Genomic DNA, 16,414 nt, shown 5'->3' with positions numbered 1-16,414 from the left:
GTCTTAAAAGGGAAACCTTTAGGATACTCGCTCCAGAAGTTAGAATTCTGTGATAACCTGTGGTTAAATTCTCTGGGAATATTTTAGTAGTGATATACCCAAGGAAGCTACCAAAAAGGAACCTTCCATCAGGACGCCATGGCTATCTCACCCAAAAATAGATTTTTCGCTTTGCTCAAAATCCGTTTCTTGAGGGGAGGATGTACGATATGTTTTCCGGACATGCGCTGCCGAGCATGCATCTGCTTACGCTGTTGCGAGTCAGTTGGCTCTTGAGTATCTTGCAATAAAGTGTGGTATCCAGGACGCTGTCTCATTGCAAACCCAACAACTGACAATGTTAGTAATTAGACTCAATAACAAAATTAATTACTTTAAAAAATCTGGTTAAATATGAAATCCACATAATTGTAGATTTTTAACAGCCAAGGATTCACGCTCGGATAGGCGAGAACGACGAATGACGTCAAATTTCACATTCGCTAAAATAATTAACGATTACCTGATAAAATGAAATTATTCATTCACAAATAATTCATCTTTTAAGAAACCTACCGTTTCACATTTGGATTCCTTCACGAGCAATATCCGATACTTATGGATAAATCCTATGCAGAGTACAGCCACAGGATTACATCCTTCAGAGAACACATCCAAAGTATATACTGTATTTAGAGTCCACTGATTATGGATATTTCAAAAATCTATGGAAGAGTGAAATTTTTGTTTCATAAAATTTCTTACAAAATTGGTACATGACCCTGGGATACCCACAGACAAATATGTTATTTCTAGAGGGAAAAAATAGAATATAAAAGAAAAAAAATCTTCATAACAATAGTACAAAAAACCTATTACATTTACATATGTTCAGAGAAGATTGAAATTCACTAACAACCTCAACTGCACAAGCTTGACAGGGGACTTGCTCTATAGAGAATTAGTGTTGTGATAGCTGAAGGCTTATAAACTCCCCATCTGAGATACTGCTGACATGATATGAGTCAAATGCACTTCAATGTTGTTCTGGAATGCTACTTTGTTTGACTCGTCAATTGAATTTCTTATCTCGTTGAGTGTTTCTTGAAGAGACGTTAACTCGAGGGCACTCACTCCAGTCTCGGCTAAATTCTTAATCTGAAGCATCAGTGATGTAAGTTTGGTTATGAGATCAAGCACCGACGCACTCGACACCTGAGGAGATCCGCTGGAGTGATTAGTCACGTCCACAATAGTGGCTGCCTCCTTATAGCATCTCTCTTTGATTTGGCTGGGGAATAAGGTAGGAGCAGATATGCCTTGTTCGGGAGCAATCTCTTGGCAAAACTGTTGAACAGCCAAAAGATACTGATTCAGGTCCTTGGTTAGCTTTTCTATTTCGAGTACTAACGCTGCATATTTACGTTGAAATTCTACGTTCAGCTCCTCTCCGTAGCTTCTCTGCTTTTCCGCTTGCTCGTTCATCTCTCTGAGAGATCGTATCTTTTCACGCTTTGCTCGTAATATCTTTGACAACTGTACAATTTGAACAAGGCATTGGACAGGGAATCCACCCAGAGTATCTTCCATTGATAATTTGTGTCTTATTACTGCTCCCTCAGTTATAGACTAATAAAATATACTAGAGTTTTATTTAATCCCTGTATTGGGATTATAGCTTGAAATCACAAAAACGATTTCTGAAGGAACGAATCTTACATTCTCATGGTAAGTAAAAAAGGTAAGCTCCAAAGTTTACCCTTTTGTTCCCACTAAAATACAAACCTTGAATCCTTATTGTCGATATCGACATTTTCCCTGCTGGAGGCAGGAAGCACTAAACTAGCTCCAGGCTTAGTGGAAATGACAGATTTCTGGAATTTCATATACAGGTCTAGTAAACCAGATAAGGAAATCTATTCAAGGTCAAAGGCACATACACAAACCCACAGCTAATAGTAATTTCAAGGCAATTCTCTAGTATGCTTCCATTAGGACGACATGGCCTGAGCCCAAAAAACAGAATGAGCAAAGTGAAAAATCTATTTTTGGGTGAGAGTGCCATGTCGTCCTGATGGGCCCACCCTTTTGCTGACCCCTCCAAAAATTACTTTATTTGCGGTCATTTCTGCTTAATGACAAGAAAAGGAATGCCGTCGCGGTAGTAGTATGGAAGGAGGTCCAGCAGGTACCTAGAACGGCACCCCCTTCTTTTGCCACTGCCCCCTTATATCAAAGAGTTAAATCTATTCGGGGTGAAGATTGCTATGTGTCGTATGTAGAATACAGTAGGTCCTCGGGTTACGACGGTCCCGACTTACGCGGTTTCGCCGTTACGAACGCGCCCCATAAAAATATAAAAATAATATTAAGCGTCGTTCCGTCTTACACCGTTAGCGTCGTAAGCGACGTAAACAATTGCGAACTAGTTTCTAGCGCGCGGTGGATGAATACGCTTTGCGGTGGTTGTGGGCGAGGAAGACGGCGTCGCTCAGTTCCACTCATACGCCATTTTTGGTTGTGATTGCCTGTTCTTTCTCTCACGTGTTTGATCGTTTTTTTGAACTTTTTGCCCTTCATTATGGCTCCAAAGCGCAAGGCAGATTCTTCTGATGGTAGTGCATCGAAGAAAAGGAAGGCCATCACCATGGAAGTGAAATTAGACATTATTAAGCGGTCTAAAAACGGTGAAACGCCAACGAACATTGGCCGATCGCTTGGCCTTAGCCGTTCGACCGTGGCTACTATCCTTAAAGATAAGGAGTGCATTGTTGAACACGTAAAAGGATCTGCTCCAATGAAAGCAACAGTGATAACGAAACAGCGTAGTGGTTTAATTATCGAAATGGAAAGGTTATTAGTGCTTTGGTTGGAAGATCAAAATCAACGGCGTATTCCAGTGAGCTTAATGGTTATTCAAGAGAAGGCTAAAAGGTTGTTTGAAGCGTTGAAAAAAGAAAGGGGGGGAGAAAGTGAAAGTGAAGAATTTTCGGCTAGTAGGGGTTGGTTTATGCGATTTAAGGCTCGGGCCAATTACCATAATCTTAAAGTGCAAGGTGAAGCTGCTAGTGGGGATGAGAAAGCAGCAAGTGAATTTCCTAAAGCGTTGGCTGAGATAATTAGGGAGGGGGGTTATTCTGCTTATCAGGTGTTCAATGCGGATGAGACAGGTTTATTCTGGAAGCGCATGCCTAACCGCACGTACATAGCAAAGGAGGAGAAGTCCTACAACATCCTTGATGCTATTAAGAACATTGCTGATTCCTGGGAGGAGGTGAAGGTTACAAACATGAATGGTGTTTGGAGGAAGCTATGTCCTCAATTTGTTAATGATTTTCATGGGTTTGAGGACACAGTTGACCATGTTATCAAGAACATTGTTGCCCTGAGTAAGGAAACCGATTTGGAGATGGAGGTTGATGATGTTACGGAGCTGCTAGAATCTCATGGAGAGGAGTTATCTGCTGGGGACTTGATACAACTGGAGAAGCAGATCATAGAGGAAGAGGAAGAAGCCCCCACCCCAGACCCTAAGGCTTTCACAAGGCAGGGCTTGTCAAAAGGTTTTGCCGAGATACAACAAGCATTGGCAACTTTCGAGGCTCAAGATCCCAACATGGACAGGTTCACCAGGGTTTCCAGAGGTGTCATGGACTTACTGCAGTGTTATAAGGAGATTTTGGATGAGAAGAGGATCCTCTCTGTCCAGTCTAACCTGGAGCGGTATTTTAAGAAAGTAGAGAGAACTGCACCCTCTACATCAGCTGCCTCTACTACTCCAGATTTGCCTGCAACAGAGCCTCTACCATCAACCTCAGCTGCCTCTATTGCTACAGAGCCTCTGCCATCAACCTCAGCTGCCTCTGCTTCTCTAGCAGCTTCTCCACCACCTCTTGTAGGCTCTTCACCTCCAGACTCGCCTGCCCCAGCTTCTCCAGCATCTTCTGTCTCACTTCCAGAGAATCCTGATTCACCTGCCCCAGTTTCTCCAGCATCTTCTGCACCTTCCTCTCCACAATAAACCAGTCTCTCCGTCCCTTGCAACATCCCTTCCAGTGTGCAAGCCAACCATAGGAATAAGGTAAGGAATTGTTCTCTTTTTTTTTATTGATATTTACTTTAATTCATGTGGTAAGGAATTGTTTTCTTTTTTTTTATTGATATTTATTTTAATTCATGTGGTAAGGAATTGTTTTTTTTTTATTGATATTTACTTTAATTCATGTGGTAAGGAATTGTTTTCTTTTTTTTTTATTGATATTTACTTTAATTCATGTGGTAAGGAATTGTTTTCTTTTTTTATTGATATTTACTTTAATTCATGTGGTAAGGAATTGTTTTCTTTTTTTTTATTGATATTTACTTTAATTCATGTGGTAAGGAATTGTTTTCTTTTTTTATTGATATTTACTTTAATTCATGTGGTAAGGAATTGTTTTCTTTTTTTATTGATATTTACTTTAATTCATGTGGTAAGGAATTGTTTTTTCTTTTTCTAATATTGTTTTTATGTCATTTGATACATTTTATTATAGTACAGTATACAGTAATACTTTACAGTACAGTACAGTACGTATATTTATGGTGTTCCGACTTACACGGAAATTCGGGTTACACCGCGTCTTAAGAACGGATCAGCGTCGTAACCCGAGGACCCCCTGTACATCCCCTGACTAGACTGCAGGGGAGAAGGTGGCGGCATTGTACTACCACTTCAGGTGCGGAATAGGGAAGCTAAGCTTCCTATGCCTACAACTGTTAGCCGGCAGGGGAGTGACTACTTACCCGGCAGCCAAGCTGTCGGCATAAAGACTGAATACTCTGAGTTACTGTCGTAAAACCAAGCCGGGATACTCACCAGCAAGGAGGAGAAGACAGAAACACTAGCCTAGTCAAGTCGGAGTATACTACTCTATGGCAAGACCAAGCTAGGGTTGTCACCTGATGGCGGCACTCAGAGGGAAGGAGGGTTTACCCTTAAATCTCCAATCGAGACGAGTATCGATTTATATAATTCATTCTAGGAGATATACTATCTCCTGTTGAATTGATAAAGCGATAAACGAGAATAAATGGGGATAATGTACGAAAGTATACTAAAGCGCATAGGCTAGGTTAGCCTAGCGCGGGGCGAGATCTCGGCTACCTATATCACCGAGACACTAGCGTATACGATCGGCACATTTAGAAAGAGGAAAATTATTTGCATGATCTTATCTTCACAAGTATAATTTTTGCCTAAATAGCTATAATTCATTAAAGCTAAATCCCGGGAATATCATTCTGTTGACTAAATAAAGCATGCATGACGAACGACAGCGCCCCAAAATCGCGCCTCCGGTGACTGGCTATGCTCCAATAAACACATTGAATTATGCTAATTTCACTGTGAGACAGGAGCTAAAAATTATACACAGTAAAGATTAAATACTCAACTTTCCAGAGGCAGAAGATGCTGGAGAATGCATAATAAATCCTCAAAATAAGCGATCTAGAATACTAGACAAGCAGGGAGAACACCGTGCGAAATCGCTACCAAAATAGGAATGAGCGCCTTGATCACGGCTTCCCTTCAATTTCGCCACTCTTCCCCCTCAAAGCGTAAACACTATTCGGGGCGAAGATTGCCATGAGTCGTATCAAGATAAACGTCCCCTGATATTATGCGATATCCTTAAGAAAAATTTTAAGGATACTCGCGCCAGGAGTTAGAATTCTGAAGACCTATGGTCAATTCTCTGGGAGTATGACTGTACCCAAATATCCCTTATAAAGCTATCTATAGGAAGCTTCCATCACGAAGACATGGCCATCTCAGCCAAAAATAGATTTTTCGCTTTGCTTCAAAATCTGTTTATTGGATACTCGCACCAGGAGTTAGCATCCTGGGGACCTTCGGTTCAATTCTCTGGGAGTATTACTGTAGCATATATCCCTTAGAAGGCTACCTAAAGGAACCCTTCCATCAGGATGACATGGCACTCTCAACTAAAAATAGATTTTTTACTTTGCTCAAAATCTGTTTTCTTACAGCATGATGTTTCTGTGGAAACTATTGTTGTTTGACTTTGCTGCCATTCTTATCAACACTGCCGTTACTGACAGCAGACCAAGCTCCGTAAGAGTGTTCTTATGCCTCTGCTTTAGGAAGAGTCTTGGGAGACGGCAATGCCGTTACCTAAGTGTGCCGTTACTAACGGCGATTTTTGTACAATGATGGTAAATGTTTTCTTCGTCAGCGAATCCGTTGGGCCACCATGCTACATACGTTCCTGATCTCCCATGGTTGGACTGGGCAGTTTCTTGGAGTTCAGCTTTGCGAAGGGTGATTTCTCCTTGTCGGTTTTCAGACTTACCTGTTCTGCCGTTCCTTCATAGACTCTGGGATTTCTCGATTTACCTGTGGAATCAACCTATTAGGCTTAGCCATTCTGCATTTGCTCGTGATCTCTCGTGCTAGGACTGCGCAGTCTTTTGGAAATCCCCTTTGCGAAAGGTAATGTCATCATGTCGGTGTGCCGACTTGCATGAACTGCCACTATTTCTTCGCCTCTGAGATTTCTTGATTGGTCGGTGGCCGTCGTCTCTGACGACGTGGCGTTTATTTTGATGCATGGAATTTATTATTATGTGACCTTACATGGCCGAAATTATGCTTCTCCCTGAGGGGTGAACTATCAGACTGATGACAATGCCAGTGTTTGCGGCTTTGCCGCCACCTTTTGGCACACTATCTTATTGTACCAGTACGGGCGATGTGTCGCTGCTTGTGGCAGTTCCTCCGCTGGCAGCGCTGCCTTCAGCTAAGGCATGGTTTTTTCTACAGGAACCATTGCCGTTTGTGTCTGCCTTTTTAGGCACCTTTGCCCCTAACTGTGTTGCCGTTACCCATAGGAGGATGGTGGTGATGATTTTACCCACTAGTGATGCCGGTGCTTCCGGCAACGCTGGTATATCTGGCTTACATACATGCCTATGGCAACGCCTGAATAACGGTTATGTCGCCACCTTTCGACACCCAAATATAGATTTTGCGTACGTCAAAATCTGTTTTATAGTACACGTTCTGGCGATATGTTGCTTCATACGGCTGTGCTGCCACTGGCGACACTGCCTTTCTTTTGACAAGGTGTTTTCTGCGGAATCCCTTGATCGTTATCTCCGCTGCCCTTGGGCACTATTGCCACTGATGGCATTATCATTACTGGCAGCGGGGTTAGTACTAGTCTATGGGTGCGGATATTGGTACCAATGCCTTTGGGCACATAAGATGTTGGCGGCAATGCCGTTCCTCCCTGGGGTTGCCGGTACTTCTGGCAACGCCGGTACCTTTAGGGCACAGACCTTTCTGCCCTTTTTTATCTGAGACCATCTTACATAACTAAGATTAGTTCTCTACTTTCTGTAGGTGAATTCTACTACAGCTTAACATAAAAGCCTTACTCCTTTAACGTTTGAGATTTCTTTATGTAGGTTTGGCCTGGGAACTCCTTCTACAAAAGGGTTCTAGGCTCTTGCTTTGAATAACCACTACATATGGTTATTGGTTTTTTACCAATTTGTCCATTTCTCTTTGAGGGTGTGGATTGAATAGATGGTTGGTAACTCTATAGGCTAGCAATCCCTCCTTAGTTTTTTCTATGGAGGTTATAACTTTGCTTAAATAACTTACGGGTTGCTTTAGACTCTTGCTCATTAATCGATTCATCGATTGCTTAATGATTAAGTTTACCTGTACCGGTGCCCTCTATTTGGCCATTTCTCTGCGGAGATATTGGAGCAACAGTTCTTTCCATGCGCATTTCTTCACCCCTTCCCCTTTTTTGGCCTATAGCAACGGACCTTTAGGGGGTAATTTTTCCAATCTCATGTTCTTTATAAGGCATTGGAAATTTCGTAATGTATCTCCTTTTTTCTCACCAATGGCATTTACACATAATTTGGGGATTACTATTCCCTCAATTGTTTACATGGAGTATTAATAACCCATTTCTTTTGGCTTTTGGTGTCTGCTAGAGGAGGTAGTACTCATTAGAACCCTTTTCTCCTTACAGGCGGTGCCTATTCGGAGATACATTGTTGAGTGCAGATGTGTGTCAGAGCTGTGAGACATCCCTGTGGTCTCAATATTTGCCGCACACATGCGAAGTGTTGGAGGATGAAAGGCCCAGTATTGCACTGGGACCATCAGGATTGCAGTGTTTGTAAAGATTTACTTCACTCCAGATGGGTCTCGGAGGATACCTCCGATGATGACTGCATGCTCTTCCTGCGGTACCTTCACACCTGGGTAAAAGGATGAGGTAGTCTGATCTCATCAAGGATTCAGTGGTGCCTACCAATTCTGACTCCACTATGACATCGGTCTCCCGATCTACGGTTGCGATTGCTTCTTCTGTGATGGAGGCTGTTCCTGCCTGTTTCTCCTACCAACATCTTCTGCTAAGATCATGGAGCTCCCCAGTTCCAAAGTACCTTATGTACTACAATACATCTGGTACTTATGGCTAATAAGAAAGCCTTCATGGAAGGGAATTAGTAATACCAGGTGATGGTCTTTAAGGCCTCACATGAAGAGATCCAGGCCTTGGAGAAGAAAGAGGAGTTGCCTAGATATAAGGTTTGGCAATCCTAGCTACCTTATTGCACGCAGAAATGATGATGGCAGTGGGTATCAATTTCCAGATTGTCGCCTTTGGTAAGACCTTGACCTCCTTTGTGACCCTGGACAAAGTGGTCTTCCACTTTGTTTTGAAGAGCTACATCAATGGAGTTAGCCTTTTGTGAGGTTAAGCCTCTCCCGGCTTTGGAAGAGTGCACACCAGTCTCACCTTTCTTACCACACGATTTCGTCCACTAGACCAATGTCCAGTTTACTTTTGCTGAGAGTAAAACGGATACGGATGTAGCCAGCCACCAATTTTTTGAGAAGCTGCCTAGGATTCCTGAACACTTTCTTCAGACCAGATAATGGTTGTCAATGTTGATGTCTCTGTAGTGCTTTATGGGAAGGATGATTAGGCATTTTGCAGGGGCCTTAATCTTTCCTTGCTGGCATAAACTCATTAGGACACCTTTATGAAAGACCTTTATGCTTCTTTTCAGATCTGTCGAGCCTGTAGTGAGCATGTACTTGACACAGGTACCATGAGCCACGAGCTGAAACGTTTCTCACTTCTAGCATCTGGGGAAAAGACCTGTTTCCTTAAAGGAAAGTTACAGATAAGGCTGTCACAGAGCTTAGAGCCTTTTCCTGAAGTGGGGGATCTCATTGAAGAGGTAGTTCACCCCTGGAAAGGCCACAACCAAGAGGTCTCACAAACTGACTTATCATGGTAAATCATTTGTTCTTTCTTATGCCGCTATCCCTCAGAATGTCTACGCTGTGCCCTTATAAGTGGTGTCGTAGTCCCCAGCCTTCCACCCTATGTATGAGTAAGGGTTGTCTTCCGAGGCCGTCTTGACAGTGGAGGCAAGTCCAGAGATCGTGGACTTTGAAACGGCAGTGGAGGTAGCGGTTCATGTCCTTAACACAAAATAATGAAGGCCTCCAGTAGGGGGACGTTTAGCCTTGTTCAAGTACTGCAGGTTCTTTAGTCCTTGGACACAGAATGTCATTTCCAACGGTTTTGCTTGGAAGTAGTAACAATGGCCACCACAGTTTAGGAAATTCTCCCAGGAACATCTCCTTGTCTGGAACAGTATGTAAGGTCTCTTGAAGAGGGGAGTTATCTGCTGCGTGAGATCTATGAGATTTCAAGGTTGTCTATTTTGGGTGCCAAAACGGTTTCGAGCTTACCTCAAACTATTCTCGTCTTGTTTGGTCTAAATCTGTTCGTTCAGTGGGACAGGTTCCGGATGTTGGCGATTTTGCAGATATAGACCTTTCTGCCCTTAGAGGCTTTCACTGTCTCTATGTACCTTACAGACGTCTTTGTATTGTCGGTTAGGTCGACACTTATCCCCCCACCTTGGTTGCAGCCTGTGGAGAAGGGTATGCGTAATCAGAGCTATGCCATTCGGGCTCAGCATAGCTCTGAGGGTTTTTACAAAATTTACTGACGTAGTCGTATAACAACTGTGGTAGACAGATTTTTAAGGAGAGGCGTACCTGGTTGACTGGCTAGTGTGAATTCCCTTGGCACAGGGGGCTTGGAAGCAGCCAATTGAGTTTTTAATTCCTCTAGTCCCTTGGACTTCAGACCAACCTTAAGTAATCAGAACTGACTCCAGCTCAGGACTTCCCACGGTTGGAGATTTGTTGTGACTTTAAGTCTCACTCCCGTTCTATTCCTCCCTCAAGGGAGAGGAAATACAGACATCAGTCAAGTCCATGATCTAGTTAGGGATGATCACCAGGCGATGCTCAGAGGAGATTCAAGGATCTTTACGATTCACGAATTTTGTCCTCAATGTACGACTCAAAGATGCAAACAGAGTTTAGGGAAGGAGAGCCTCCAACACTCTTCCTGACCATCAGGAAGCAACTTAGACCATGGTCTACTGCCATAAGTCTTTCAAGGACGTTATTGTTGCGCTTTCCTCCTCCAGTAGTGACACTTTGTTCGGATGACTTGTTGGGAGGTTGTGTGGGTCATAACCCACCCAAGAAAGTGCAAAGCTGTTGGTCTCAGAAATTTTAATACCACATCTATGAGTTTTCTAGCACCATGGCCCAAATGGGTCAAGTATGTCAAAGACATAAATACAGGGTTGATTACTATGGATTTTTGTTTAACTTTCAAGCTTACTTTGCTTGCTTAAGGTCCAGCCTCCTCCACGATTTCGTCATACACTTTGGCCCTCACTAGATCTATACTATACGCCTTTGATGTCGAATTTTACTCGGATCTCTTCAACAAAGTTCTGAAGGTTTGTGCCAAGGTACGGCTGTTGGCTCTACTGAAACCTATCTCTTGGTCTTTGGACAAAGTTTTGCAATTCACCTCAGACATAGGTAATCAAAAGGCTTCTATTTTTTATCGCACTCATAAAGTCATCTTAATTAAGAGGGCTTCCGGTACTCTGGTTAGTGACATTGTAATGATTTCTAGAATTTGAATTTGTGGATAATGGTGATGTTAATTTATATCCTGATCCAATTTTTTGGTCTAAAAATTAACTTCTCTTTTCACCTTGGGGTCTATGCAAAATAGTTCCCCTTCAAGGTGATCCTTTTCTTTGTCTAATACACTGGCCAAAGGTGTATTTGCTGAGAACAGTGAAGTTTAAGGGTAGTCTTTTGTTTCAAAATGATACAATGGGGTCTGAATTGTCTCTAAATCAGTAATAAAATAAGATTACTTACTTTATATGAAGAGTGGACCCGGCTCGTAAGACTTCGGGTCTCGGCCCTTAAGTCATGGCTTCCTTCTAGAACTTTTTCCAGGACATGTCTATTGAGGGACTGCAGACATATACTGATCGGAAGCCCACTTGGGTTTTCTTCAGGCATTAAATGAAGCAATTGGAGGAGACACGTCATTATGTGGTGGTCGAGGAGATGTTATCAACCCAGCGGCAACGACGTAGCCCACAATGCGTCCTAGGGCACTCCTTCAGCTCGTTATTAACAATGAGTAAATAGAAGTTTTTGCTTCAGGGAAAAAAGGAAAAATGCACTTCATCATTTCCTTTTCAGGTTACCAAGGTGTCTTTATGATACTTTGTGTGTTCCTTCAGTGCTACAGCATAACTGTCTAAATGTTGTTAGGCTATAGCTCATTTGATTTGGGTGATTAACCCCTTGTTTGGTACAGACGTGATCATGTGTCTCTTGATCAGGTTTACCTTGTCATAAGTTTCCATCATATTTGCCAAATACTTATGCTTCGTCACATAGGTGGGGAGCATTTTTCGGTTCGAGGTCTTTTTTGCAAAGCCTCCCACCGAGTATAGATAATTCTCTGGTACACTTCCATCAGGACAACATGGCTCGAGCCTAAAAAAAGGGATTTTGTCGTCGGAAAAAGCTATTTTTGGGTGAGATAACCATGTCGTCTTGATGGCCCGCCTCGTTGGAGGCTTCTATTTCACAGTAGCTCCGTTGCGATGTGAAATGAAGCAGCAAGGTCGTATGGGAGCACCCAAAGGTGATAGGATATGTAACGGCTCCTCACTTATCCTTTCCCTTAGAGGATTAGACTGGGAAAGATCTATTTTGGGTGCAGATATCTATGGTTATATTAGGATACATCCCTGAATTATACACGATATCTTCGGATTGTCGTTCTGAGGGTTAGAACCTGTGATACCTGATGGTAATTCTCTTATAATATCAATCACAGAAATATTATACAGTAGGAAGCAGCCGGAGGGAACTTCCATCAGGGCGACATGGCTATCTCACCCAAAAATGGATTTTTCCTACGCCAAAATCCCTTTTATGGAGGGTAATTAGTAATACCAGATGCTGATGTTCAAGGCCTCATGTGAAGAGATCCAGGCCTTGAAGGAGCAAGTGACGTCGACTAGGTATAAGGTCTTGCCTTCCTAGCTACCTTATTGCACGCGGCAATGATGACAGCAGGATGTATCAATATACAGCTTGTCGCCTTCGGTGAGAGGTTGGCCTCCTTTGTGGCTCTGGACAATATGATCTTTCCCTTTGCCTCAAAGAGCTACGCAGCTATGGGAAAAGCCATCCATGAGGGTAAGCCTCTCCCAGCTTTGGAAGAATAAACACCAGTCTCACCTGTCTTACCATACGATGCCGTCCACTGGACCAATGTCCAGTTTATTTTTGCTGAGAGTAAACTGGACAAGGATGCGGCCGGCCGCCAATTTCATGAGAAGCTGCCCAGGATTCCCGAACACCTTCTTAAGGCTGAGTCATAGGCCAGACAAAGGTTGTCAGTATCAATGTCACTGTAGTACTTCATGGAGATGATGATCAGGAATTTTGCAGACGCTTCAGTCTTTCCTTGTTGGCGGAAACTCTTCTCGCCACCTTTATGAAGGACCTTTATGCCTCTTTTCAGGCCCATCGAACCTGAAGAGAGCATGTACTTGCTACAGCTACCATCCGCCACAAGCTGAAACGTTTCATCACCTTTAGCATCGGGGGAAAAAACCTGTTTCCTTAGAAGGTGGTGAAGGAAGTTATGGATAAGGCTGTCGCAGAGCTTAGAGCCTTCTCCGGAAGAGGGGGATCTCATTGAAGAGGAAGTTCACCCCTTAGAGACACCCACAACCCAAAAGGTCTCGCAAACTGACTTATCATCGGAAGTTGTTTGCTCTTTCCTATGCCGCTATCCCACAGACTATCTACACTATGCCCTAACAAGTGGTGTCACAGTTCCCAGCCTTTCACCCTGTGTATGAGTAAGGTTCGTCTTTTAAGGCCATCTTGACAGAGGAGGCAAGTCCAGTGGTCGTGGACATCAAAATGGCAGTGGAGGAAAAGATTCACTTCCTTAACACAAATAATGAAGGTCTCCCGGTAGGGGGACGGCTGGCCTTGTTCAAGGATTGTGGGTCCTTTAGTCCTTGGACACAGAGCGTTATTTCCATCAGCTTTGGTTGGAATTGGTAACAAAGGCCACCACAGCTCAAGAGTTTCTTCCAAAAAACAACACCTTATCTGGAACAGAATGTATAAGACCTTCTGAAGAGATCTATGAGATTTCCAGGTCGTCTATTTTGCATGCCAGAGAAGGTTTTGAGCATACCTCAAATTATTCTCGTCTTGTCCTGTCTAAACCTGTTCGTTCAGTGCGACAGGTTCCGGATGTTGACTAGTTTGCAGATACGGACTTTACCACCCCTGCCGGCTTTCACTGTCTCTATAGATCTTACCAATGCCTTTGTATCTTCTGATAGGTCGACACTTCTCCCCCTACCTTGGTTTCAGCCTGGAGAGGAAAGGCTACATTTTCAGAGCTATGCCATTCGGGCTCAACATGGCTCTGAGGATTTTCACGGTTTACTGACGCAGTCGTACAACAACTTCGGGAGAAAGACCTTCAAGTACCTGGTCGACTGGCTAGCCCTCGGCACTGAGTGCTTGGAAGCAGCCAGTCGAGTTGTACGGTTCGTCCAGTCCCTTGGATTTCAGGTCAACTTCAATAAATCAAGACTGGCTCCAGCTCTAGATTTCCAGTGGTTGGAGATTCGTTGGAACCTTAAGTTACTCCCTATCTATTCCTCCTTCCAAGAGAAAGGAAATAGAGACGTCAGACAAATCCCTGATCAAGTCGGGGTTGATCACCAGGCGACGCCAAGAGGTGGTTCTAAGATCTTCACAATTCACCTCAGTAATGAACCCTGTCCTCAATGTACGACTCAAAGATGCAAGCAGAGATTGGGAAAGGAGAGCCTCCAAAGCTCTTCGCGACCATCAGAAGCTGACTCCAGTTTTACTGCACAAGCAACTTAGATCGTGGTCCACTGCCAAAAGTCTTTCACAGATGGTGCCATTGCGCTTTCCTCCTCCAGTAGTGCAAGGCTGTTGGTCTCAGAAATTTCAACTATTCCACATCAATATTCTGGAGTCCATGGCAGTCTCTTGTCCCTCAAGAAATTATACTTGAAGGAGAACATTCATATCTGTCTAGATCTCGACAACAGGGTGATAGTCCATTGCATCAACAGACAAGGGTCGAGGTCTCCTCAAATAAACCACGTAATGATAGCCGTCTTTACGATGATTCAGAAGAAAGGTTGGCACTTGTCAACATCCCACCTTCAGGGAGATCAATTCCCTGGCCTTCAAGTGGATCTGTTTGTGATGAGTCTCAACAAGATACTTCCCTGCTAGGTAGCACCGAAAGTGGATCAAGCAGTAGTGGGCATGGACGCAATGTCCCTATATAGGAATTGTTGGATGATGATTTACCTATTTCCACTGTTCAACCTCTTCATGAAGGTTTTGGAGAGGATTCGACCTTTCAAGGGATGGCAGCTCTGGTGGCTTCTCTGTAGCCAAAGAGGAACTAGTTTCCTATCATCACGGATTTGAACTCCAAGTTCGTGCCGCGACGAACACGATTATGTCCCAGGAGGAACAGCAGGAGATTATTTACGCTTTATCATGGAGATCGAACAACCCTCATCTCATGATTTTTACGCCCTAGCCCTGGGAAAGAAATTCCAAATTCAACGTGATAAGTGGGTATTTGCGGAAACTGTGAGCCGTGTAACACCATGACTCAGTATGAAACGTCATGGACGAAATGGGTCATTTTGGTTAAAGGCATAATCCAGGGTCGATTACTATGGCTTTTGTTTAGGTTTCCTGTTTGCTTTGCATGTTTAAGGTCTAGCTTCCTCCTCGATTTCGTCGTACAATTCGGCCCTCACTAGACCTATACTATACGCCTTTGATGTCGACTTTAACTCAGATCTCTTCAACAAAATTCTGAAGGTTTGTGTAAGGCTGTTGCTGTCTGCTCCGCCGAAGCCTATCTTTTGGTCTTGGACAAAGTTTGGCAATTCGCTTCGGACCTAGACAATCAAACAGCTTTTATTCATGATATCAATCAGAAAGTCTTATTTTTAATTGCGATGGCTTCCAGTGCTCAGGTTAGTGACATTGTGACGCTTTCTAGAGACGATGACCGCATTGAATTTGTGGATAATGGTGAGGTTAATTTATACCTTGATCCTACTTCTCTGGCTAAGAATGACCTCCCCCTTAAACGTTGGGGTCTAGGGAAAATAGTTCCCCTACCAGGTGATCCTTCCCTGTGTCCAGTGCACTTTTCAAAAGTGTATTTACTAAGATCAATGCAGTTATAAGGGTGGTCATTTGTTTCAAAAAGATAGAGTGGTCTGATTTGTCTCTGAAACAGTTTAGAGCTAAAATTACTTACTTTATACGAAGAGCGGACCTGGCTATTATGACTCGACCCTAGGGACGTGGCTTCATCCTTGAACTTTTTCCAGTATATGTCCTTTGAGGGACGGCAGGCATATACTGGTTGGAAGTCCACTTGGGTTTTCTTCGGGAATTATCTGAAGCAATTGGAGATACGCCATTTTGTGGTGGCTGCGGGAAGTGTTATCAAGTCCACTGCAATGACGTAGCCCACAATGCATTCTAGGGCACTCCTTTGGCTTGCTATTAGCAGTGAGTAAACAGTTGGTTCTTGCTTCAAGGAAAAAAAGGGAAAAATGCATTTCATCATTTCCCTTTCAAGTTCACATGTATCTTTCTGACGCTATGTGTGTTCCTTCAGTGCTACAGCCTAACTGTCTAAATGGTAGTTAAGCTATATCTCAATTGGTTGGGGTGATTAACGGATTTTGAGCGAAGTGAAAAATCTATTTTTGGGTGAAAGAGCCATGTCGTCCTAATGGAAGTTCCTTCATAAGTAGCTTCCTAGGTTATATGTGACTACAGTGATATATCCCAGAGAATTTACCGAAGGTATCCAGAATTCTAACTCCTGGAGCGAGTATCCCTTAAAAATTCACAAAGGGATATCGCGTAAGG

At 43.3% G+C, this 16,414-nt stretch overlaps 1 protein-coding gene across 1 annotated transcript; it reads right to left on the bottom strand.

Annotated features, from left to right (window-relative positions):
- Positions 1–963: 963 nt before the first annotated feature.
- On the bottom strand, positions 964–1,569 carry LOC137615864 (protein lin-9 homolog). Its single transcript, XM_068345552.1, has one exon. The coding sequence runs from the start codon at positions 1,567–1,569 to the stop codon at positions 964–966; it is 606 nt and encodes a 201-aa protein (XP_068201653.1).
- Positions 1,570–16,414: the final 14,845 nt, after the last annotated feature.

The sequence above is a fragment of the Palaemon carinicauda genome, chromosome 22, assembly GCF_036898095.1.
Source record: "Palaemon carinicauda isolate YSFRI2023 chromosome 22, ASM3689809v2, whole genome shotgun sequence".
Lineage (NCBI taxonomy): Eukaryota > Metazoa > Arthropoda > Malacostraca > Decapoda > Palaemonidae > Palaemon > Palaemon carinicauda.
Note: the sequence above shows the minus strand (reverse complement) of the source record. Positions and strands in the feature narration are given on the sequence as shown.